The sequence below is a fragment of the Falco rusticolus genome, chromosome 1 (assembly GCF_015220075.1).
Source record: "Falco rusticolus isolate bFalRus1 chromosome 1, bFalRus1.pri, whole genome shotgun sequence".
Taxonomy (NCBI): domain Eukaryota; kingdom Metazoa; phylum Chordata; class Aves; order Falconiformes; family Falconidae; genus Falco; species Falco rusticolus.
In genome coordinates, this window is record NC_051187.1 from 107,668,315 (window position 1) to 107,695,005 (window position 26,691).

A 26,691-nucleotide genomic window follows, 5' to 3' on the forward strand; every position below is an offset into this window, starting at 1 on the left:
TGATGCAAATTTCAGAGTGTGTCCCAGTTCCCCATGTAAAAAGAGGATACTGTCTGTGATCCACTTCTCCTTGTCCTTAACAAAGTGGATCTCTTAAGTGGGTTGTTGCATAATACAAAATATCACTTTGTATATTAAATGTGAAGTAATTTTTGATGGTATCATATTATTTACCATTTCAAGCTTTTCTCCTTTGGATGTTGTCTTATGATTGATATGTTCAAGTACACTATATCTGAGATATAATAACTCTGTCTTACCCTTATGGATATGAAACTTGAGATTTCATTGTAGTTGGCACTGTTGAAGTGAGCTGTGGCCATCAGATACATGTGTTAGACTGTTCAGTCTAACACTGAGTTCTAAAGATAAAATATTTTAAATGTCTAAACAGTATTTCTAAGTAAGAAATATTCTGTAAGTATGTGCTTGCAAAAAAAGTTATAAAATACTTAAACACAGAGACAGAAGTAAGTTTTTTTAAATGCAGAGGGAGGTGTTTGGGAAGTTACGAGGTTGCATAGAAGTCTTTCAGGTTGAGATGCTGGAAGAACTGATGAAGGAGAGGTATTAGAAGAATAATGAGGGCTAATTCGAATGGGCCTCGATCAGCAGGTGTTGGAAGACATGCTGAATAGCATTTTTAGGTTTTGAGTTCCAACAATTCAAATCTCAAAGAACTGAAATTTTAGAGGATGAAGCAGAAAAAATAAGATTCATCTTGCAGATGTTCATTAAGTGCTCTTGTGAGACTGTCAGCTTGTGTCAAATGTGCATACTTCAAAGCTGAAAACATTTACTTGTAATTGTAGCAATTTAACCTGCATTTGAAAGTTTCTACATACCCAGGTAGTTTCATCTACAGCTTCCTTCAGTGAGTAATCCAGAACAGTCCAGCTCACTTCTGTGCTGCTGGTAGAATGTGTTTGTTACAGCATCAACATTTGCATTTTGTTTTGGGTCAATCAATGGAACTCTTCTAAGTCTGTAAGAAACAAATATGTTGCATTACAAGAGATGCAGCTTACAAAAAAGTGGTCATCTCACTGCAGCATTTAGCGTATTTATAAAATAAAACATAATGCAAGCACTGAGCGAGCATTGTAGACAATAACGGTAAGTTAAAGCCTTGAAGGTTTTCCAGCTACAGGTGTGTATTCACTGTAGTTCTGTATGCACTGGTTCTTCCAGTTAAACTGGCACCTGAAATCTTTCTCCATCCGGAGCATCAATTTTGTGTGGTTTTCTCATAGAGTTCTTTATTTCCCAGCAAGCGCTTTACATCTCCGAAGCACTTGCAGTTACTCACTTCCTTCTTGTTGCCTTTCTTCACTTAAAAAAGACAAAGTGCTTTCTTCTCCCTATCTCCAAATAAAAAGAAGGGATAAAAAATAAGACTTGAATTTCCAAACTGTTTTGTGACTAGAGTAATTGAGTTGTTTGAGAAGAAATTTTGGCCTAAAGAGCTACTGGTTCAGAATAGGTTTTTAATACGACTTTTGCATCTTTCCTGTTTATTCACTTTTGTTTTTTCTGCAATAACTGTGTGTTTTGGGAAATCTGCTACACTGAAATGAAAGCATCTCTTTGTTTAACTTGAAAAGCAAGATAAGTAAATTGAATTTTTTTTCAGAATGCGAAGAATTATTTTTCCTCTTGCATATTTAACATTGACTAAAATATTCTATATTTTCCCATCTTCCGTAGTTACTAGATATGAGAAACCAGTTCTGTCTGTAACATAGACATGTCAGCGTAATTGTACAATCCAAATGAGAAAGCTGCAAAAAGTTGTATATCGAATACACATTCATATTTGCAGAATTTTGTCCATCAGGAGCCTAACTTGTAATCAAAACCTCTTCTCTTCTTTGTTTTGCTCCAAAGTGTCAGAAATGGAAGAAACCATGTTGTCAGTGCTAAGGCCATCGCAGAAGACGGCTGACAGTGTGATTTCATCTCCCACAGCTTCAGCCCGCCTTCCCCTTGATCCCTCCGAGCTGCCCCCGGATAAGCTTCATGTGGAACTGGAGCTCTCCCCGGATTCCCAGATAACCCTGTATGGACCCCTGCTGAAAGCCTTTCTCTCCATAAAGGTGGGCATAGGAACACAAGCTGTAAAAATCATGGGTGTCCATGGGTAGAAAAGGGAAATAATTTGTTTGAAATGGAAAATCAGAATTCTGCAGATTACGTGGATTTAGGTGAAAACTTTCTGTAAGTACTAGTTTGGAATTATTTCATTTGGTGGTAGCTGGGATGAATTCAGTTGGCATAGGCTTATGAAAAGACTTCCTATGTGTGTGTGTATATATATATGTAGATGCATATTGGCATAATTTTCTTTCAAGGAACAGCGTATGTTTTGCACTCCATGTGCAGAAAATTTCTTCTTTGACTTTTGCAGTAGTGAAAAAAAAAAAGGGGGGGGACACCAAAAAACCAAAAAAAAATCCATTATTATGACTAGAGCTGATATTAACAAACATTTTTATACAGAGATATGTCATAATCCATGCTTTTAGTGCATTTTAAGTTCTGCAGAGTGTCTTAATGGTTTGTTTGTTTTTATTAGGTAATGTGAAATTTCTGGAGTTAGGATCATGGAGGGGAAGGGGGAAGGACATGAGAATAAGTTGAATTTAAAAAGCTACTTCAATCAATATTAAGAGGAATTTTTCATCTTTTTCTTGATGTTGCTCTGTTAAATGTTTGTTGGTGTTGCTTATGTTGTGTTCTCTTCCGTTACTGATCTTCAGGGGGCTGAAAACAATTTAATTTCTTTCTACCTCCCTCATGCTGCCTTGTTGTGACAAAAGCGGAGACAATTGAACATGTTGCCTCTATTTGACTAACAGTGAAATACTTTGGGTTTGATTGGATTTTTGTGGTTGGGGTATTTATTTGGTGGGAGTTTTTGTTTTGTTTTTTGTTTGTTTGGGGGTTTTGTTTTTTGTTTACGTGCGCAGATGTAAGCTAAGGTTATGCTTCTGGAGGCTTTCATTTTGGGTCAGAGGATGAGGAATTCTCTGAGAGAGATGATGATTATCAGGACTCATGCTGTAACAGTAATGTATTTTTATAAGGTATTGCACCTAGGCAATGAATAGCAGAAAATATTAAGTTTTTGTAGATGATAGGACTTGCAAATAAGCTCATTATTTTTTCATGTTGCCACTAAAATGAATAGGATTAAAATTAGACCAGTGTCACATCTTGAAGACTTTATTTCTTCTGATACAGAGGAAATGCAGCCATGTTTCAATTGTTTATTGAGCTCCTCTTTTGGAGCCCATAAATTCATAAGATGGTTCTTTCCAAGCCAGGCAGCACTTCCGCAGTGCTCTTTGCCCTGGAGGTGTATGTAAACAGTGCTGTGTTAGATTCCTTGAGCCTGTGATGATTTAATGCTTTTAGGTGCCGATTTCTCAGATTAAATCTAGCTTTTATCTTCCAAATCTCAAGAGAAAAGTTAGATAACTATCTTATTTTTGAAAATGTGCATTTATTGTTCTTTTTTTAGTATTTTTTTAACTGTGTTTACATCTTTTTTTGTCCAGCTCTGCTGGCAGTGTATCTTAATAGATATCTAGGGGGTGGGTTTTTATGCTTGTTTTCCTGATTTGAGGTTGAATTGTTTTCAGTTTTCATTGATCTCTTTTAATACATGCAGGAGAGATTCCTAGACAGGCATTGTCCATGCCCTCGTGAAAGCTTCATTTGTAAAGCCTTCTATGCTTGGGAGGTAGTTTTTTTGCTGTAGTGCATTGTGTTTCTTAGCGAAGGGCTTACAGGCTGGGAATGAATGGTTTATATAGGTCTTTGCATTCCCAGCAGAAGGTACCAGGAGTAAGTTACTGGGATTCTTGGCACCCTCTGCTGGGTCTGCCTTATAAAAAGTATTTCAAGGTCTGCATTGTAGCACTGACCTTTATCTTTTGCCTTTGCTAAAAAGCAAAGCACATTAACTTTGCTTAACTTCTGAGGGTGTTTTGGTTCGGCCACAGAGCAGTGCTTAATTCATACACGCTAACACCAGAAATACTTCAGAGACTCAGTACAAGATGGTAAAATTACATGTCTGCAGGTGTCATTATTTCAAGGCTGATAACAAGCCTGCCTTTTCTGCAGACCTTTGTGGATGCAGGTATGTTGCAGTTGCCTGCGTGGTTTTTGTTGCACACTCCTCTTTGCTTGCTTGTGCTGCAGACCTGTGCTCAGGAAGGAACAAAGAAGTTTTGGAAAGCAAATGAGGCACAGAAAAGGGAAAGAGGGAGCAAGAACCTAGAGAGATTCAAATCTGTTTCACTTGAATCTTGTGTCTAGTACTCATTTGTCTGCATCCCACAAATTGCCAGTGGAGTTCGTAACAGTTGGAATATTTCTGTTGACATGAAGGGCCAAGGGAGTGACATACTTTCTAAAAATGAATGAAGGAGCAACGTTTGTGCCTGTGTTGTAACCTCTTCGGTCAGAAAGGATTTCGTTCCACAGAAGGCTTGGTCCCCAACACTTCCCACATGCTGAATTAACAAGAAAATATCACCTGCACCTTTCAGAATATTCTTCTTGAGAATCTAGCCTTTTTTTAAAAAAATGTATTTTAAGGTGGGGAAGAGGTGACATATCATCAGAAATCTGATTCTGATGCATGTAATAAATAAACCACAGGAAATTAATCCCCCCCCTTCCTCACAAAATTAGTAACGTATTTTCTGTTTCCTAGTAGGATCTGGCAAAATTACATTGGTCTTATACAGTTGAGGCAGGGTGGCTTAGAAACAGGGTGGGTTTTAGACCCGAGGGAGGAAATGTTTATGAACTAATATCTTAGAGGCATGTTTAAGACTGAAATCTGCTGATGACAAGTTTTGGTAGTTTGGATGAGAGTGACTTCCTGCAGAATCTGTTTTGTGTTCTTACTCTTAAAGTTCTCTCTTTTTAAAAGCACAAAATCTATCTAAAAATATCATTAGTAGTGCTTCAGAATAGTTATTTTTATTGCATGCATCTAGGATACCTGTACTTTGAGAACTACAGAGTGCCCCCTCTTTTCCTGCAAAGCACATGGCCTAAGTTTTCTCACCTAAGGTACCATTTTTCATAAAATAAAAGCATATGAGTTTCTTCAGCTATAGCTTGTAGCTATACTGCTTATTTTAGGGAGGACTAACTGCAGAAGAAGATTGGGTTTGTGTTTTGTTATGTTATCTGTATATTCTTAAATTGTTTTCCATATGTTCATGACAATTCTTTTACCTAGGAGAATTATTTCGGAGAAGATGACATGTACACTGATTTTGAAGAAGTTATTTCAAGCCCTGTTTTGTCACTGTCAACATCTTCAAGCTCTGGGTGGACAGCTGTTGGGGTGGAAAATGACAAAAAGGAAAATGAAAGTTCAGTCAAGCCGGTTCACCCTCTTACCTTACGCCCGTGGGATATCACTGTGCTTGTTAATTTGTACAAAGTGCATGGGCGATTACCCGTGGTAAGTACATTAGAATCTTAAAATACTTTCCTTCATAATTTTTTTTTCCTAGTTTCATAATCTGGAGTTAAATTTAACTCCCTGGAACATTAAGTTAGGGTGGTACTGAACCAAAATGTATGTATACTCTCTACTAAAACTGTGGCTATCTAAGACAAGTTGAGATATGATTTATTTTGCTTATCTGGGAGGCAGAACTGGATAACTTTTTGTACGATTTCTACTCAAAGAACTTGATTTGTGTGATAACATTTTTGATTGAACATTACGACCTCTCTGCTGATTAGCAAAACTGTCTTCTAGTGGTGCATTCTGCTCTGTATAGCTGCGTTCTGAGGGATTTCCAGAAATTCAAGTAAGATTCCAAATAAAAAATTGGGTTCACCCAAATGGGTTTGAATTGCTGTTTGTGTAACAGCTGAAAGGTTTTTGAAGCTGCACAGGCTTCTTGTTGAGCATCTACGTGGAGGTAAATTAGCGTACTTCCTACTCACAGGTTTGCTTCTAATCTTACAATATCAACCATGCTGTGTATTTTTAGTTTCTGAAACAGATGTGTTGAATTTTTATTTTAGCATTGCAGTCCAGATGGTCCCGAGTGCCCTACAGCTTTCCTGGAAAGGTTGTGTTTTGAGATGAAGAAAGGATTTAGGGAAACAATGCTTCAGCTTGTTCTGTCTCCAGTGAATTTGTTTCTGAATGACAACTATCAGGTAGTAAACTATTTTTTATGTGTTTGGTTTTAAAAGATACTGTAAATACTGACACATGTAAATTTTGTGCAGTGGCTGGATATTTCACTTTTTTAAGCATATAGTTTTGAAACAATATATGTGTTAGTAAATAGAACGACTGCAGCTTTCACACATGCTCTATGGCTTTTATTAGACTACATCACAGAGTTGGATCTGTATCTTACAGTCCGAATACTATTTAGGACATACAGTCTTCCTGTGGTGGGGGAGTCATTAGCCGTGTTTCAGAAAGTACTTAATGAGATTAAATTAAGTGTTTTTTGTGGCTTGTCAGCTGGCTGTATACTACTTTGATTTTAGTAAACTTGTAAAAATTGCCGATGTGGATGAATTTAGCTCGGTGAGGATTTTAAAACTGGCATTTGTTAACACAACAAGTTGACTTGATTCAGTGAGGTTAGTGAATAGTTGGAGTCTGTATTTTGTTTATGCACATGTTAGTTGCATTAAAAGCACTATGGTATAGGAGTGTGCCTTACAGATTATATTGTTTTCAATCCCTGTGTCCTGAAATACATTGCTGCCAATAGCCTGCATGAAATATTACTGAAATTATTTTTCATCTTATGCACATTCAAGTGTTTGAAAACTGGAATACTGTGTACAAATGAAGATGTCACCCTATTTTTTATTTTTTAACTCTCATGTCAGTAAGCTAATGAAAGGAGTTGGTTGATGCTTGTTTAGTCTTTCCAAATTTGGATCCAGTGTGCCACAAGCTAAAAAGTACCTTAAGTGTAAACACTGACTGTGGCCTGACAAATAGATAAAGGAATTGGAAGAAATAATGAACTTCCTTGATGGCAAAAAGTTAAATGACATCTTGAGAGGTTCTAGGTTACTCCTCGTATTTTTGAGATGTTATTCTGTTGAGCTCTGATTAGTGAAGAAGAAATCCCTGATGAGAATGTAGAATCTGAATGTCTTGGGTTTTGGTTGCAACACTGCAATTGTCTTTCATAGCAATCTGAAGAAAGTGATGGTGTGAAGTTGCAGGAATTGCAGATACATAATGTACGTGGGATTAATAGAGCTGTCTTTTGAGAGAGCTGCAGAAATAGGATGTACTCACAGCATGGTGGAAGACAAAATTCCATTTTCCTCATAGCCTTTGTCAGGAGCTAAGTATCTGGATTGTTTTTCAATTGAATGAAGCTGTCAGAAGGTGCAGTTGAAGCTGATGAGAATTACACTTTGAACATACAACTTATATGTAATGAAAAATTGCATCCTATGAATTTCAAGTTATGTTATCTAAATCTGCTAGGAGGTTTTTGTGTGTTACTTTTTGTGGTAGGTTGGTTGGTTTGTTTGTTTTGTTTATCCTATGAGGAATCCAAGTATTTAAATAGCTGTTTAAGACCCTTTATTCATATTATGTATCTCGAAACTGCTGTTTAGTACTTCCTAGCTCAACCTTAAAGTGAGAAGTTCATGGTGCTAATGTATACAGAACAGGAATTGTCCCTGAGCCTAGCTGGGCAAGTACTGTATGTCCTGTTCGTATCATTTTGAAATAGCCTCTGAATCGAGACATAGGTCACCGTTGATATCAAAAGAGTAGGTGTGTGTTCTTCATTAAGCAACTCCAAAGGGTTTGCTGGCAGTGGAAAACAAACCAGGCAAAATAACGAGTTGAATGGAAGAGAAGATTTGCTGTTGATTTACTGGCTAATCCACTGCTTGCCTCCATGCGGTCACAAGCTGCTAGTGTGTGCTTGTGCTGGTTTTGCTTTCTCCATTTTTCTCTGGCTGGTGGAGTAACATTCCTTAGGAAAATTCAGATGTAATACTTTTCAATCTGCAAACAAGTAGCTTTGCTTTAGGTAGCCAAAAAATACTTTAGTGAAAAGTGCAACTTCAAAGACAGCCTCTGTTTGTTGTTTGGGTTCTTTTTTTTTTTAAATTTTTAATAATGTGGCAGCTTTCTGGTAGCAGCAAACCTTCATAAGTTGTGTTTTTTAACCTCTTGATCACTTCCATTGTTAAACATGCTCTTCTATTCTTTGTATTTTATTGCAGTAATATTTAACAGATGGTGTCTGGATGCTGCTGTGTGGCATTTCACCAAGGGAAGGCTGTTGACAATGGTTGCTAGAAATGAAAACAAACGAGTTAGATAAACTTGCCTCTCCTCCTATTAGATTTGCATGTAGGTTGTCACATGGGTTATGCTGAGAGGTCTTGGAACTGTCTAGCTGTACAGAAGTCAATAGCATTTAAGAGGTGCAGATGAATGCATAACAAAGCATCTCTGGCTACACAGTTTTTGCACTTCCTATTGATGTATTCTTTGCAAATATTAGCTTTAACTTACTTGTCCTTAACAGCGACCTGCGGTGGATGAAGTTCTTCGAGAGGGTCACATCAGCCTGTCGGGTCTGCAGCTGCGTGCTCACGCAATGTTTTCAGCAGAAGGTCTGCCTCTGGGAAGTGATACTTTAGAGTATGCGTGGTTGATAGATGTACAGGCTGGAAGTCTTACAGCCAAAGTTACAGCACCACAGGTACCATCTGCAAACTATTTGCTTTGAAGTATTACCTTTCTTCTTTCTTGTAAAACCAGCGTAGCATGGATTTTTGGAAAGTACGTGATCTCAGCTGAATTTGGATGCATCTGTGCCTGAAGTAAACTTAATTTTTAGTTTGAGAATCTAACCATTTCTATAAATGGGTAGGAGATGTCAAATGAGCTGAATCTGATACTAATTTTAAATCTTAGGTGTAACAGGGTGTCTGTCTAGTGTTATATGAGCATTTTGAAAGGGTGATGGTAGCAGAGCACTACAGATCAGTAGTGAGTACTGTTGTCACTACATGTAAACACATGTATGTTACATCTGTGTATGTTAATGTACTCTGATACCGACTGGATGGGCATCCACGGTATCTACATGAACTTAAAGTGGTTTAATCACAGAGTAAATGGTACTTCTGTAAAAAGAGCAGGTGTTTGGGGATGCTTCAGCTATGAACTAGGTAATGTGTTGAAGAGGAGAAAGGAAAATCTGTTCAGAAGGTTCAAGTATGCGATGACTTAGCTGTCTCTGAGGTTACTTTTGGTTTGTGATTCTGACTTCTGGAGGTGCAGGTTCATTACCCCTGCTGGTTAACTTTCTGGGAAGACAAAAGAAGTATTCAGTAGTGATTGCAGTCTGAAAGGCAATTTGATATCCCTCCGAGGTTAAGTACTTGGAGATATGTGGGCACGGTATGCTGCCAGCAGTAAGGATATCAAGTTGAGGATCTGGCAAGAATTTAGCTTGCGAATAAAGTTCTGGCTTTCCATAGAAAGCCATGGACAAAGCCATGTTTTAAAGCAGGAGGCAGATGAGAGAATTTGGTGGACTGTAGTATGGGCAGGCCTCAGCAGGGGAGTAGCCAGTAGCTCAGTGATCCTGCTCACTGCATAAATTGTGATGCTTGGTCCGACTGGAACATAGTTTGCTTTCACAGTACTGGATTTTCTTAGGTCAGTCTTAGCACTAACTCCTTGTAGTTTTGCCATTTATGTTACTTTTATTCTCCTAGATATAATAACAGCTCCAAGTATACTATAGGCAGATCACTTATTTCTGATGTGGGCTGCCAGACCTTTAAAAAAGGTTGCTTTGTGAGTGTATTCGGAGATGTGAAAAAAGTACATAAATTCGATGTAGTAGTTACGGTTTAGTTTATTTATTTAAAAAAAAAACAGTTCTACATCCTCTTACTCCTCTAAAAATTGGCATTATTTTCTAGGATTAAATGTGTGTTTCATTAGGAGACTTCTGCAATAAATAAAATCAAAATAAGGCATAGAAGCAACTACATTAAATCTAAAGAATAGGTTCCAGATACATTTCATGTTACATATGCAGACTTTTGTGGTGCTATTTCCCAGAATGCTGCCACTGATTTAAATAAGCTGTAGTATTTGCTCTACTGCTCTATGCTTCAAAATTAAACCTACTAATTGATTCAAAGTACTCTAAGGTTAGAGAACATTCTAAATGCTTGATGCAACTTAAGGATTTTCTTCCCCTACGAAGCCATTCCCAATTGTATTCTTCATACAGGATTTCTATTTTCTTTTATTTTTTGTTGTCAGCACTGTTATGGAGCAGAACTTGAATTTGCTGTTTCAGGTTCATTGACTTTTTTTTTTCCCCTCCAGTAGTGTGATGTATTGCAAGAATTTGTGAAGGGACAACGCTAAAGGGAGGAGGAGAGATTTTGTGTGGAACAGTCATAACTATTAAATTCCATTTAAATTACTGCTGATTTTAAGTGCCCTTTCCTTTGGCTAACCAAAGAAAACCCATTTCCCTCTCATAATAGAGACAGGCAGTCATGAATCATTTCCTTTATGAATGAGCTAATTATATAAAAGACTTAAACCAACAGCAGGCTAATTGCCAGGTCTAGTGAGATTCATCAGTGTTCTGTTTAGCCAACTTTCTCCTACGCTTTCTAAATGTAACTTTGTTACTTATCTATAAGGAGGTCTGACGTTTAAATTCTGAATGGTGATAGAATATTTTGAGGTATTTTTTGAGGTAAAATAAGGGGATCTCTGTCTTTAAAATTAAGTTCTCAGTTGACTGTAATATTAAAAGCTGTTTCCTTATATTAAGAAATAATTTAGGAAATCGTTTAATGTCACAGTGCTTTCCATGAATTACTGCAGAGACTTGCATGTTGTGATGCATACAAAAATAAAAATCAAACTTAAGCAACAGGAAATAGACTCTGTGTAAGCAAGGTAATGCAGCCAGGATGTTACTTTTGGGTTTTTTTTTTATTCTTGCTCACCTCCCAGCCTTTCGTGATGTTCTTTTATTTCTCTGTCGAATGCTGAAAGTTAATTTTGTGTACTTACTGTTAGACACCGTGTTGTTACTTGCTCACAGCTTGCATGTCTTCTGGAATGGGGGCAGAGCTTTGTATTCCATGTGGTGTGCCGGGAGTTTGAACTGGAAAGGCCAAAATCTGTAATAATATGCCAGCATGGAATTGATCGTCGGTTTTGTGACTCTAAGGTAACCTTTCATCCACCTGAATTGCTTGCTGTATTTGCCCAAGTTCTTTGAACAGTGTAGAAATCCAGCCTTAAAGTTATCAAGACATGGAGTATATGGTTATATAGTCAGATTGGATGTTCCCTTTGATACATTATAGCTAATTATGTTTTAGAAATAAAAGCGATTCTCTCTGGATTTTCCTGTGGATATGCAGAGTGGTTTTGTGCTCTGTGAATTATTTTGGGAAACAGTATCCACAGAAGTCAGGTCTAGTTTCTTACCTCCATGGTGGCAATTAAGAGCCAAAGGGCATACTCCAGTGTCCTTTCAGAGACAAAAGTCGTGCTTCCCCTTGTGCTCCTGGCACATGGCCATGGTACTTTTTCATCCCGTATCCTCTGTTAATGAAGCAGCGCTTTGGTGCGAGCAGACAGCTTATAGCTTCTGTGCCCTTTATTTAAAAAAATGGGACTTTTACTAAACTATCATGTCATTGTGGATTCTGCTTTTGGTGCTTATCTCCTGGAATCCCCGTGCATGATCACTTCAAGACCAAGAGAGGGTTGCCCTATGTTAAGTATGGATCCTGGATTTCATCTCTCCACATCCTTCTTGTTTTGTTCCAGTTTTTGTGATGTTCTCTATTAGGAGATTTGATTTGCCTTTTGCTGGTGGAAGCCAGGAGAGCCAGCTGGGTCCTGTGATGTGGCTGGACAGAAGAATTAAACATGCACTAATGAAAATGAACCTCAGCACAGAAACACCCCATCTCATACTTATGTTGGTAGTGTAGAATAAGTGACCTTTTTATTGCTCTAGTTTTAGGGCTCAGTTAAACAGAACATAAATAAAAGGATAAGCACAAATTGAAGTAAAACTCCTAATGTAGGTTTAAAACTTTTTTTCTTTTTTTCTTTCTTCAGATGAACTGTGTTCCGGGGCCATGCCCAACATCTGATGACTTAAAGTACACTATGACACGCTTAGCTATGGATGGAGCAGACCTGTATGTGGTAGAACATGGCTGTGCCACGAATATAAAGGTAAAAATATTTCTTTTAACAGCGATTAAAATACTTATTTGTCAATAGAGTTCTTTGTATTTTTTGATAGAATAGCTACCTGAATTTATTATTTGCTTACATGCAATGGACTAAGCAGAATTTCTGAAACTTCAAGTGATAAATGGTTGGCTTGGACCGGGCCGGGAGTAGGTTACTTTAGCTTCTGCCTGGTAATTCCATTAATGATCTTGGAAGATGGTAAGGAGGAGTGGATGCCTGCCAAAATAAGAGTGAAAGCTGCAGGACTGGTGTAAAAAATTTAAGAAAAGTCTGGGCAATATAAATCTTGGTGCCTATATGTGACAGCTAATAAGAACTTGTGCTGTGAGTTAGTAACTCAGCCACTTGAAATGATTGTTATGGATTGCATACAAGTCAGTGCTTGATAACTCATGATTGTTTTATGTGGTACAGCTGTTTGAATTAATATATATCTTTGGTGGAGATGAGAAGAGTGTTAGTGTCACTGACTGAATCTGAAATACTGCATGGTGTATCCAGTGTTCAGAAAAGGATGGGCAGAGAAGAGCTGATATTCTCCTCATTATCCTGTCATACAGGAGAAAACTGGAATAATTTACTCAATGTAGCAAAATGTAATTTAAGAGACTCTCGAGTTATGGCAACAACAGAAAAGGAGAAAAGTGCTGTGCTGGTATAAGTAACTAGTAGTTATGCTGTCCAATAATAAATTTGGTTTTAAAAGGTAGACTTAACATATAAGGCTTTGGGGGCAGCTTCACATTATGAGCAAGGATCTAATGGAAGGAAGGTGGTAATTATTTTAGACACTTTTAATGGCATGGTATCTTTGTCATTTGAATGGCTTGCTACCTTGTGGCAATAAAAAAAAAAATAAATATGCTTGAGTCTCCAATTCCTTTTGAGTCCAATATTAAAAAGCACCATCACAAATATTAACTGTGTTTGCAGGCATAAATATGAATGGCAGTATTTTCAAAGGCAGCTTAATAACCTGAACCACTCTAGTAAATTATATCCTGAATGTGTTTCATTTGAATTTAAAAAAACAAAACAACCCCAAAAAAAAAGGTTTCCAGTGCTCCTTTATAGTCCTTGACAGAGATGAGAAGTAATAATTTAATATTAACGCTGTGGGTAGCTCTTCCATGGCTGAGTTCTTTTTCAGCTTGCCGCCTCCTCGCTATGAAAAGTTTCAAGACTCGATCTGAAGTTTCAGGTACTTCATGGGGACTTTTTGGAGAGGACCCAAGCTGTGCAGGAAACATGGTCCGATGTTTTCAGATTGTTTGACATCTGAAGACTAAGCATCTGTGGCAGGGCTATGTCATCTTTTATTAGTGTATGCCAGTGTCAGGGAGGATCCCTACGGTATGGGCAGGTGGGTTAGTTGTACAGTGACCGGTTTCCACAGCTAAGACGGGGGGTAAAGCAAGAACTTCTGGTTCGCCTTTGGAGAGGGTTGGCTCCTGCAGGTACCGTGCTTTTCATAGGAGAGGGGCAGCCTCCTGTTTGGCTTGCCAAAAGTACTTCACATTGGAGTTACACCAAGGCAAGAAATAGTGTGATCATATAAATGTTGCTATAATGTAATTAATGTGGATGTCAGTTAAGGTTTAGGATCTGGAATTTCTTGAGTTTTGCAGTGTTTAACATGGTTGTCTTACTGAGGTATTTATTAATACAGTTTTGTATTCCAAGTGTATAATCAATGTTTTAGTCTAAGGACATAGAATTACATGTATCCTATCAAATCATATATCCGATTTTGAAAGTTTCAGATTTTTTTGAGTTTAGGTAAAGAATTTAGTAATGATTTATTTTTTTTAAAGGTTCGTTACAACATCTCCAATTTTTTGATCCCTTTACAAATGTAGACTCCCAAGTAGAGATTTAATTTATGTTGTTGAAAAACTGGCTGAAACTAATTTCTGAGCTTGCTGCCTTTTGTGTTTATGTGCATGCTTGCATATAAAACTGGTCCTCTGTCTTTTTTTTGGAGAGAATATTGTACTGAGATCTTGCTGGGATGTAGTAGGTGGTGTGTTAACTGGTTTAAGGCTACCCTTTCTTTGTTTCACTCATGATTAATCAGAGTTGATGTTTTAAATCGTGTTTGCAGATGGGTGCTATACGTATTGCAAACTGCAACCTCCACAACCAGTCTGTTGGAGAAGGTGTAAGTGCTGCTATTCAAGACTTTCAACTGAGACAATACGTTGAGCAGGTGAACAACTGCAGAACTGGTCTTCAGCCGATACTAAGGAGGGCATACTGGCTAGAAGCTGGCTCTGTCAACTTGGGGCTCATCACTGCTGACATTGCTTTAGCTGCAGATCATCCTTCTAAACATGAAGTGCAGAGACATTTCTTAGAAACTCATGATAACCGAACTAAGAGGTGAGAGTTACGATTGAAGGAGATGCATTTGAATTTGGGAGGGGGTATAAGTTAATACACTCCTCTGAAGGTGGAACTTTGTTTTTTTCTTTGGAGAAGTTTTTTGCTTACATAGCTTATATAATTTCTTGTAGTTTTCTTAAAGTATGTTGAATGCTTAGCTGTGGGGTTGGTGACTTGAATGTGCTTGGCCTATATAAAACTGTATGATTTTGGTTCTGTCTGCCTTCCCTTATCCCCCAAAATGAAGATCAGGGAGAGAAGGGAATTGAATTTGTCCTTTCTTCTCAGACTGGACTGAAAACAGACTCAAAAGAGTTCTGAGTCAGCTGATGAGCAGGCCTGGTGTAACTGTGATTTGTGTGCGTCCCCAAAGAGCAGTTGCCTCTGCCATAAGCAACACACACCAGTGAGGAGAGTTTCAGCAGTGCTTGCCTCCATGCAGAGAGAAGGTGTTACTGTTAGCCTGTGTCGTGGCAAGTGGACATAATCTGTGCCTGAGCCTTGTTGCCTGAGCACTGCATATACGTTTGTGACTTGCTCCATTCTGGGGCTAATCCTTCATTTTATGTTTGACGTCTGTGTTTCAGATACAAATCTTACTTACTCCCTTCATGCCAGGTGAAATAGGAGCTTACATGTAAGACGGGTATCTTTTAATCTTGTTTTCACTGAATTTAAATGTACCAAGGCTGATGTGATCGTGGTTTTGTTTTGTTTTCTGGTTTTCTGCCTTTGTATAGGTTGTGGTTTTTGTGGCCTGATGACAATTTGAGGAATAAAAGAAGCAAGAACAAATGTGGCTGTCTTGGTGGTTGTCGATTCTTTGGTGGCACGTTAACAGGACTAGATTTTTTCAAACTTGAGGAACTGACACCTTCAAGCAGCTCTGCTTTCTCAAGTACAAGTGCAGAATCTGATATGTTTTATGGGCAGTCTTTACTGCAGCCAGGAGAATGGATAATTACCAAGGAGATTCCTAAAATTTTGGATGGTGAGAATGCATTGTGCTGTAATTTTACTCTATTTTGCCCAAAAGTACAGTTTCTTTACTGCACGTTAATATTTGTAGTCTTTCTGATTATGATTAATGAGTACTACTTGTTGCGTTCTTGTTCAAGTGGTCTTGTAGTGGCATGGGCCCTTCTAAGAGCAGACAGTAGCTTGAAAGTAGCAAGCAAGCTTTCATGTGCTAAATTTTTATATTAAGGTGCAGCTCCTTTCTCAGTAAAAAGAAGGTTTTTGATTTGCATCTCTTCTGATTATATAGAAAGCAGCCTACCAAGATAATCTGATGTTTTGCTGCTACGTTGTTATTAATTTTTTGTTAGTACTTCATGCTAGTATATGTATGCGTTTCAAAACTAGGGCTTTCATTTAATGAGGATTTCTGTTTCAGTGGGCAGGGAAGAGACAATTGCAGTTGTATTATCAGATGATTGATTTTTCTTTTCTCTTTCTGACCCTAGGTAAAGCAAATGGTGTAAAACGAAAAGATTGGGATTGCAGGTCTATGGGTATAGAAATAGAAAGAAAAGCACAACACCTAAGCCTACAAGTGCCATTACGTTCCCATAGCTCCTCATCGTCTTCAGAGGAAACGAGTAGTTCTAGCGCTGCGCTCCCCTTGCTCGCAGGTGAGAAGGACAGCCCGTCGTCAGCTACTGAGGACCACTTGGGACAGAAGGAGTTCCTGTCTGGAGCAAAAAGGGAAGATGGTCATGGAAGGTTAGTACTTCCTGTCCAAGTAAAAGTGTAATGCGATTCTTGAACATGCTGTGACAGAAAAAACCCTATTTTTAGCAATTTATGAAGTGTCGGTTCTTTCCTAATGGTACTGCTGAAATGCATTTCCTAGTTTGAATGCGTATTTGGATCCCTGATAGCGGTTGATCACTAGATCTGGGTAGAAGATCCAGCATGTAAGACAAAGCCCTTGCCATCAATGTTTGGGTTTACATCCTCTGTATGTAGGCAAGTGGACTAACAAGTGGCAGGATTTAGTATGTAATCAGCATTATGAAAATAACTGCTATGCTAATAGAAAGTCACAGAACTGCTGAAGCATTTGACAACTTCTGTAATGTAAAAAGAGGAGCATTAATAATAAAATAAGCTAATGAACCTTTAATTTTTGTTTCCAGCGTTGCAGCTGAGGGTGCAGAGGGCAGCCCTGCATCCCCTGGGAACCAGGAACGGCCTGTTGGTCAGTCTCCCCTGAGGTCTCCACTGAAACGACAGGCGTCCGTGTGCTCTACCCGGCTTGGGAGCACCAAGAGCCTCACAGCAGCTTTCTATGGAGACAAACAGCCTGTTCCAGTCGGTGTGCAGTTCAGCAGCGATGTGTCTCGCAGTGATGAGAATGTCTTGGACTCCCCTAAGCAGAGGAGGAGCTTTGGTTCTTTTCCATATACTCCATCTGCAGATTCAAACTCATTTCACCAGTATCGCTCCATGGATTCCAGTATGTCCATGGCTGATAGTGAAGCTTATTTTTCTGCAGCAGAAGAGTTTGAGCCAGTAAGTAGTGATGAAGGTCCAGGAACATATCCGGGGAGGAAGAAGAGAAAAAAGCAAGCTCAGAAAATTGAATATAGTAGAGGGTCTATTTATCACAGTGTGGAAGGGCCCTTAACAAGCACAATGCATGGAGAAATTAATCAAGATGTTAAAACATTGCCAATTAAGACTCATCCCTCACAGGCTTCATTTGTTTCGGCTCTGGGAGGAGATGATGAGCATGTTGAGAACATGTATATTATGGAATCTGAGAAGACTGTGGAACGTGAGCAAATAACTTCCCAACAGCCTGTAATGGCATGTTACCAAAATTACCTTACACAGTTCCAGGTGATTAACTGGTCAGTAAAGCATCCAACTAACAAAAGAACTTCAAAATCCTCATTACATCGCCCTTTAGACCTTGACACGCCAACAAGCGAAGAAAGTTCGTCATCATTTGAGCAACTTTCTGTCCCAACTTTTAAGGTACGGAAGATGGAGGAAGAAGGAGTAGAGAAAGGAAAAAGAATTTAAAGGAAGTTAAAAATTCTTAGTACACCTGTTGTGTAAATAAAGCTGTGAGAAACGTGAAACTTCACTTGCTTTTAGTTAAGGAATAGCTTGGATTTCTGACTTGAGATCATGGGCTGTGTGTCTGAGAGGTTGTGGAAAAGAAAAGATGGAGTTAGAATTCTGTGGATAAGGTGTGTGTTCCAAATGGTCATAATTGTACTTAAAAATGCTGCCTATTAAATGATATGCAGCTGAAGGATATTTATACGAGTTTTCTTTAAAATATATGTTACATGGAACTTCAGGAGTAGTACCTTTTATGCTGATAAAGTATAATCTAGGCTGTAAATGCTTTATTTCAAAGTAAAATTGAAACTGGGATTTAGCAAATGATTTTTGTAGATGTTTGGGCTTTTTTTCTGCCTCATGATGTATGTGATATGAGCATACATGCTTAAGGCGCTGAAATGAAATACATGAAAAATCATGGAAATTTCTTAATAGAAAATAGGTGTCTAAGCTCTGGAATTTAATTTGTTAGTACTTTGCAGCAAAAGCTTTGTGTTTGTGCAAGCCTTTTGTACATTAGTATTTGAAGTTTGGGGTTTTTTTTAAGCACTGTTTGTGTAAAAACTTTGCAATCTCATCTCTCAAGTAGTTTAAAAAAATAAACCTGTGAGTTTTTATATACTAGATAGGAGAATCTGCGTATGAGAGATTCTTTTAAGAAAAAAACTATAAGGAGAATCTTTATTTGAAGATTCCTTGGGTATTTTTTTTCATACATAGAAGGAATGTAACGAATGTAATAAATTTCTGTGCATTTTATCTTAGATTGTTAAACAGGGTCTCACAGCTAATTCATTACTGGACAGAGGCATGCAGCTTACAGGATCAACATCTAAGTAAGTGGAATACTGCATAACGTTATTAGCATATTTTTTTTAGAGAACAGGATTTTCCTGATACTCCTGTTAAATATTTTGCCTCTTTCTAGCACTTCTAAAATTTGATTTGTAGCTGTAGCTTTCAGTACAGACCTATTATATAATAGAATACTCTCTTCTAAAATGTTTGGTTTTCATCAAAAAGAAAGTACACCGTGAAAGCATTAAATGATTTTACTCGTACTTTTTCAAGATTACGAATTGCAACTTAATTTAAATTAATTTGGAAGGTGCTTATAGCAAGTGTCCATTGCATTGCCAAAAGCTGAACTTGAATCTAGGGAAGGGCTGGGCCTTGCCCTGGGATTCTCTTTGCGTGCTTCCTATGCAGTAGAGGAAACGTGCCATTATATGTAATTTATTAAGAATTAAAATGATACCAGGACACTTCTGTATTTCTTTTACAAACCTGGATTATTCATATGTGTTTAACTTGTTTAGTACACCTTATACTCCTTTGGAAAAGAAGTCTGCAGAAAATACAGATGATGAAACAATAACAGAAGAATGGACTTTGGATCATCCTGTCTTCCAGACACGGACAACGGCGATAGTGGAAGTAAAAGGGACTGTAGATGTAGTTCTGACTCCACTTGTAGCAGAGGCACTGGACAGGTAATTATTTTTACACTTACTACTGCAGTGTTAATTGATTATGCTAAAAATTGTCTAAAATCAAAGCTGTTTTGTTCAGCAAAGGTTTAGGTAGAAGGATTGAATATGATTGATGGAACAGTAGGGTTTTGTACCCAGTGAATGTAATTCCGCATTTCCCATGGAGAAGCTGGAAGAATGTTACGCTGACCTGGCCTTTATATCTGTCAGCGCTTAATTTTTTTCTCTGTAGTGTTAATTAAACATTATTTATGGTGTCATGTGAAACTGGCAGTTTAAATGGTCTGTTGTGGGCTTGTTTGCTCTCGCAGGTATATAGAAGCAATGGTGCATTGTGCTAGTTCTCGACACCCAGCTGCAATCGTTGATGATCTGCACTGCAAAGTTCTTCGAGATGCTGTACAGAACAGCAAAACAAGCTTCTCAGAAAACGTAAGAAAGGGAACAAGAAAAACGTGCAAAGATTTGAAAGAATATAGTTTTCTATATTTTACATAGAAAACATTTTAACTGAAGTGTTTTGAGATATAGGACCTACATGCTATAAGGAATACATATTTGTTTTTTAATTTGTGCCTAATGTAGATGCATTTTTACAATCAGCTGTTACATGTTACATTTACAGCTGAAATGTTTCAGTGACCAGAAATCTCTTACATGACTGAAGTGAAGTTTTTCTGTTTTGGAAAGTCTAGTCAGCAGCTACAGTAATTTGCATGAGATCATACATAAGAATATCAATTATAGTAATCTCTAAGAACAGAATGTATTATATTCATAAGAACAATACATTGTTTACTATTTTACAGTAGTTAGGGAGATAGTCTCTGTGACGTAGAAGAAAGTTCAGACTAGACCTGTGAAAGTACATGTTTGGGTTTGGTGTTTTTTTTGCAGTTCATCTGATACCTTAAAAGAATTGATTTACCTTGACAAGAATTGTATGGTAGTTCTACATAATTAGTTCTTTCTTTCCAAGTTAATGACCATATCTGTATTTTATGATTTCCTAGACTTCACAGTGTAATGGAAGCTATTTACTTCATAATAAGTTGTTCTATGTAAGTTATATATGTAGAACTCAAACTTTCAGCTGAAATGTGGTCATTAGGAAGTTTCTTGCAGAGTGACACTGCTACACTTATGGATCTAGACCTACCTTATCAGTAAGTGCTACAGTCCTCGTTCTAGAAATCATGGTACGGTGCTTTAAATTAAGTCAGACTCTCCTGCTGCTTCAGTGCTAATAAACTATTCTGTTACTCTTTAGCTTAGTGGCTCTGAGTCTGTGAGAATAAACTATTTTTCCCCCCCCTCCAAGTTATCTTCGAAACAGGATATTAGAGGAACAAAAATAGACACTACCACTACAGGAACAACAAACCAGGGACCACCACAGACCAATCTCTCGCTTAAGCAAGATAACGTGACAATTAAAGGTCTTCAGGCCAACGTTACTGTACCAAAGGTAACAACTTTGTTTGGCTTGTTACTAGACATGTGCCTTACAAATTACCCTTACTTTGCATCCCTGTTAGTCCCCTAAAAGCTTAAGCTGAGGCTATGTATTTGTGCCAGAGAAGTAATGTTTTGAACAGGACAGTGTTGTGGAGCTGCTCAATTTTATTATGGCACGTGTGCAAGTTAAATAACAACCACTATAGGGGTTAACTGACTGCCATGTCTTTAAATTATTTTTTTATGTCTTCCATGCGTGACAGTTTTATCTTTTCTTTTTTCATTTTACTGAGAAGTATAAGACAAGACTATATCAGAAATCAGTGATGTATACTTAATGCAACATGTTTTTCTAAATTTCTTTACTCTTTGGGCGAATTTTATGTATAGGTGAACCTGTGTTTACTACAAGCATCTGTTGATGAATCCCCAGGGGTTTCTTCTGGCAAAACCGTGACTCATGTTTCATTAGTAGCTTTGTGTTTCGATAGAATTGCTACACAAGTTCGTATGAATAGGTAAGAATAATACATATCGCTATTCGTGGCTGTTTATTGTGAAGTTAGTCAAGAGACTTACAGTGATGCCAGTTTTCTGCAGTTCTGAAGAGTATTTGAAAAAGTTGTCTTGACCAAGTTATGCAATAAAATGTGTCTTCTGTGTTTGAGAAGTTAGCATCTAATATCTGATTAGAATTGCAGTTTTTTTTAATAAGTGAATGAACTCTTCTGGAATAATTCTTGAACTTTAGTTTTAACTCTTTCTTGCTTTTATGTCATGCAGGATACAATTACATTTTTCAGTATTTTTCTACCAAAGTATGTATCTTTTATTGTAACAAAGACTTCTTTTTAACACTGCTGTGCCAATGTGACTTCAAAATTTTAAACAAAATTAATCAAATTAAGTATGTCTACCTGAGACTTGCTTAATTGTGGGGGTTTTTTTCCCTTTATATTCAAAGGGGTATAGTTGAGGAGACTTCAAACAATGCAGAAACTGGGAGGAGTTCTGTCACATTTGATCGTTACATCCAAACCAGTAAAATGCAGCCCCAGTCTTCTGGCTCACTGAGATCCAATGCTGGAGCAGAAAAAGGAAAAGAAATTGCTGCTAAACTGAACATCCATCGTGTTCATGGGCAACTTAGAGGCCTTGACACAACAGGTAAGCCTTTTTTTAAATTGTGGAAATGCCAGTTTTCATAGAAGTGAGTGGTTATAGTTCACCTTGATCTTGTACTTTGGTTGCTGTTTTTTTTAAACAACATAGATAAAAAGACACTTGAACCTGGAGATTTTGCAGATACCGTAAAAACAAGTTAATGATGGTTATTCTGAATTATTTTTGGTTATTAAAGAGCTAGATTTAAATATAGGCAGAGTGAAAACTATCAAGATGAACTTCTAAGCTGTTTGTGTAGCAAATGGGTTGTGTTGTAAATATTAACATGCACTGGTAAAATTTCAGACCTGGGCTCCCTTCTTCCCACCTGGTCTCTTTTTCAGCTATCATTTTTTGTCACCTGATGCAGGGAGTGAATTATGCTTATTTACTTTCTAAGAAATTCAAGATAGGTATAATGTGCCTGTTGTACTGGCAATTTCAGCATGACATGCTATAGATTTTAAGCTATAGTGACTATGAAACTGAAAATGAGATCTGCCCAATGGTTGGTCTTCTTGTTTGTGTTAAGGAAATTTCTTCAAGAGGCTATGAATTAAATTCAGCTGCCGTAAGTCCTGATCCTGGAAAAGCTAGCCTGGAAAAGATGACCAAGAGTAGACATGGTTTTTGTTAAAACTGCTTTGGTTTTGATGGAACCTGTACCAGTTAATGCTGTGTTTTGCTTTGTCCCATGAAGAATAGGAATGTTAAGGACATGAGGAAGTGCTCTGTGAAGCAAGTATGATTAAAAATGACACGATAAACAAAAACCCCAAAAAATCCACCACTATGCAAAGAGGGGTGAGCAAATGATGAAATTGGAGGAAACTAAAGCAATATAGAGAACATTAAAGTAGCAAACTCCATTTTTACTTGGTATGGGTAGAATCTTCACATTAGTGTCCTGTGTTAGTTATGCTGCAGACATTTAAGAAGGCCAAGTAATTTTTGAATTCTAAACAAGAAAAGTTACAAGTTGGGGACAGAGTGTGAGGATTGAAAGGGATATGAATTAACTCAGTGTAGTTCTTTTCCTCAGATATTTTTGAAGCTCTGTGTGTGAGCTGATAGGCAATAGGTTTAAAATTATTTGAAATGTTTCTTCAGAAATGTTACTAGAGGAAAGGATTTATGTTTAAGCTACACCCTAACATCAAAGAAATCAAGGTGGCATAGTCCATCCTTGGATCTTAGACAGCAAAGATCATACTGAATTGAAAACTGCCTAGGTCCATATTTTCTTTAGGAATCAGTGAGACTTAGTGTTTGACATCCTCCCAACACAGATATAGACATGCTTCCATCCAAGAAGCCGTCTTTGAATTAAAAGTTAGAACTTTATTTCTAAATTGCCTTCAGGTACGTTATAGCTAATACTAAAAGTGTTTCTACTAAAACATACTATCCAAGAGCACTGTTGGTATCGTTGTCATTTATTGCTATTAAACCTTAAGTACTTATTAGGAATGTTATTTTGGTGAATTAATTTCAGACATAAATCTGAAGAGCTGGTCTCTGGACAGCTCAAAACACATGTCTCTGGAACCATGACTCTACAAAAAGACAAAAAGAGGAATGTGTTAGGATTGGGAATGTCTCAAAGTTTTAACTTTGTGTTGCTCGGTCCTTGTTTTTTTTGAACTTAAAAATTACCCAGCTCATGTTAACATACCAGGAGCAAGGTTTTTCCTCCTTCCTGATGATTCTTTTTTTCTTGTTCATTCTTGAATTTTATCTTTTTTTTTTCTCCACCCAACCCCCCCTCCACCACCCCGCAACCCTGTCTGGGGAATACTAAAGGGACAACGCTCCCAAACCACTGTAAACTTCAGAGAGCTATTCGAAGATGTAAAGGTTTTTTCAATTTTGTAAAAAAGTGGTAACTATGTTTGTTTTCACAGATATTGGAACTTGTGCAATAACAGCTATTCCTTTTGGGAAATCAAAAGTTCTTTTTACTTTGGAAGAGTTGGATGAGTTCGCTTTTGTGGATGAAACGGATCAACAAGCTGTTCCAGATGTAACTCGAATTGGTCCTAGTCAAGAGAAGTGGGGTTGGATAATGTTTGAGTGTGGAATCGAAAATTTAACTATAAAAGGTAAAGCTTATATAGGTTTTATATTATTTTATGAAACTGCTAACAATTCTATTGTTAGGTCTTCTAGTCTAGCAATTATTTGATTGGAAATTGCTGAATATAGGTGATACTAAATAATACATGTCTGTTGTAAATATGTCACATAGTAGATTACAGAATAAAGGAACTTCTAGTAATCAATACCATTTATAACAGCATATAAAATAATTCTGTATAAACTGGTTGCCGTAGCTTCTGAAAGAAGAGTGAAGGCAGAAATTGATACTTTCACTGAAATCCTGGCCTTGCAATCATACCCACAGTAAGTGTCTGCATGTAGGGCCAGAGTTTTGCTTTGAGAGGGGAAAGCTAGCTTGAGAAAAAAACCCACCCAGCATATATGTATTTTCTGTCATCCAAATTAGTCTTTCCAGGGAATAGCGTTTCAAAACAGTCTTCATCTGAGTACTCTTCATCTACTTGGAACAAACTATCAGAAGCTCAACAACTAGCTGTTAAATTGTTATACAAAAACTGTAGTGAAAAATTGTTGTGTAAAATGCTAATGCATCTTATTTAACCGAAATCCTATGTATTTCTCCTCTGAAGTGCGGATCTTTTCTGTGGGATGTAACTTAGATATTTATACACAGCAAACATTTACAGTCTTGGTATGTGTGCTTTTACAGGAGGAAGACAATCTGGAGCAGTATTGTATAATACGTTTGGAGTCATGGGTAAATCAAGAGATACAGAGAGGGGTGGATTGCTTGCATCAAATAACTCTTCTGATTCTCCAACTGGCAGTGGTTACAATACTGATGTGTCTGATGATAACCTTCCTTGTGACAGAATAAGCCCCTCTTCAGATATTAATGGAAATTCAGTTTCGGATGAGCAGGTGTGTACATACTATGCAGAAATGATTGGTGTTGGGTTGTTTGGGTTCATTTCCAGAGTGATTAACATTCTTCATAATAAAATTGAAAATTTAACATGTCTCATTGTGCTAATTGCATTCATACTGTCTACTACACTAAAGTTTAAGCTTTCTGCAAGGTCCCTTGGTATTGTCTTGGGAGAGTTGATGGACAGCATTAGTTTCTTTTTCTTTGCATAAATGTATATGAAACTATTTCTTATGAGCAGTGCACAGTATGGTATGTTACCGCCTTTAAGTGTAATCACTTTGGAAAACAATTTCACTTTTGACTATGTGTTTCCTTTTTTTAAGGATGAAGGGGTTGAATCTGATGATCTAAAAAAAGATATACCCTTGATGCCTCCTCCCCCTGACTCTTGCAGCATGAAGTTAACAATCAAAGAAATCTGGTTTAGTTTTGCAGCCCCTACCAATGTGCGCTCTCCAGCCCATATATTTTCAAGGTATAATTTTACCTGATTTAAAAGAAAGAAGTTACAGTTCCGCTTTGTTACATTGCAATTGTATTTGGTAGATTCTGAAGGTAATTTCAATAATTCTTGAAACTTAATCTGGAAATGAGAAGTTTGGATTTTACATATATCACAGTAACTCTTGCTTCAGTTTTTTATTGTGGTCATCTATATGGAAGTGTTGCTACACTTTTTAGTTAGATATGATTAAAAAAAGAAAAGAAAGAATTAAAAAAAAAACCCAAACACAAAAAGCCAACAGAAAACTTCCAGTAAGACTGAAATGTATGAAGCAGAAAGGTAGGAGAGGGTATCTTTTTTGAGTAGGAGAGATGCTAGAGAAGAGAACCACTCGGTGCTTTCGGTATTCAGCCAGATGCTTAGCCCATGATCTTACTGCCACTGCAGGATAAAGTTCAAGATTAATTTTTCTAAGATATTTTTTCATGTTGTTTTTGTAGAATAAGCCAAATATTCACATCTGTCAGTAGTTTAAGATCAGTATGGAGCTATAAATTGGAAAATACTCTTAGTGGTTTCTTGTCTTGGTGCTGCAGCAAAAGCCCTGCATGATGTAATGTGCAATAGTTAATGTGCGATTTAGTCAGTAATGGGAGTTTAAAACTGTGATTTCAATAGGGAATACAAATGGGAAAAGGAGGGAGTAGCAGTAGCAAGAGTGGTTGGAATTACAAGTGTGTGAGTGAGTAAAACATAACCTGCCTTAGGTACTTTTTACCAGTTCTTATTTTCTAGACAGCAAGTCTGTATTTGTTACTTTCTAACATTGTTCTGTCATATTCCACCTATTTGAACATAATTTATAATAGCATTAGAAAATCCTGCTAATCGCTGCTGCTGGACATGAATACCTAATTCTTTTTGTTTTTCTCAACAGGCAGCTGAACCTGCTGAGTACGGCAACACCTGCCGTTGGTGCTTGGCTTGTACCCATCGATCAGGTGAAATCATCATTAAATAAACTGGAAACGGAAGGAACCCTGCGAATCTGTGCTGTTATGGGTTGCATTATGACAGAAGCTTTAGAGGTAAGAGGCCTTTTATAAAAGCAGTAGGTATATTGGAACAGAGCAGTGTCGTATGTAATATATATTTGTTTGGGATTATGGATATTTTCACTGACAAACTTAGAGCACCTTTTATGATTTTTTACATCCAGAATTGGTCACAAGAACTCACTACTTGTAGTTTTTGTACACAATCTAAATTTCAGTGGAAAAAAAATTTGCTCTTACTAGTGAGGAAGTCTTGTGCTTCTTACAGGAGTGTGTCTCCACGTAGAATAACTGGAGATTCTACC

General features: G+C 37.4%; 1 protein-coding gene across 12 annotated transcripts in view; it reads left to right on the forward strand.

The window, feature by feature from the left end:
* The window catches only part of KIAA1109 (KIAA1109 ortholog), a 125,039-nt gene that overhangs the window by 37,131 nt on the left and 61,217 nt on the right, over positions 1-26,691 (forward strand). For 11 of the 12 annotated variants that reach the window (XM_037394718.1, XM_037394726.1, XM_037394783.1 and 8 more), the window contains exons 19-38: positions 1,888-2,096; positions 5,264-5,491; positions 6,067-6,204; positions 8,577-8,753; positions 11,139-11,267; positions 12,173-12,292; positions 14,418-14,695; positions 15,439-15,689; positions 16,165-16,423; positions 16,840-17,683; positions 18,545-18,615; positions 19,099-19,272; positions 19,584-19,704; positions 20,594-20,740; positions 21,121-21,248; positions 21,695-21,897; positions 23,799-23,996; positions 24,665-24,876; positions 25,210-25,361; positions 26,269-26,419. In XM_037394718.1, the coding sequence (XP_037250615.1) occupies positions 1,888-2,096; positions 5,264-5,491; positions 6,067-6,204; positions 8,577-8,753; positions 11,139-11,267; positions 12,173-12,292; positions 14,418-14,695; positions 15,439-15,689; positions 16,165-16,423; positions 16,840-17,683; positions 18,545-18,615; positions 19,099-19,272; positions 19,584-19,704; positions 20,594-20,740; positions 21,121-21,248; positions 21,695-21,897; positions 23,799-23,996; positions 24,665-24,876; positions 25,210-25,361; positions 26,269-26,419 (4,190 nt within the window). The remainder of the gene's footprint in view (positions 1-1,887; positions 2,097-5,263; positions 5,492-6,066; positions 6,205-8,576; positions 8,754-11,138; positions 11,268-12,172; positions 12,293-14,417; positions 14,696-15,438; positions 15,690-16,164; positions 16,424-16,839; positions 17,684-18,544; positions 18,616-19,098; positions 19,273-19,583; positions 19,705-20,593; positions 20,741-21,120; positions 21,249-21,694; positions 21,898-23,798; positions 23,997-24,664; positions 24,877-25,209; positions 25,362-26,268; positions 26,420-26,691) is intronic. The other variant, XM_037394773.1, reaches the window with a different exon arrangement.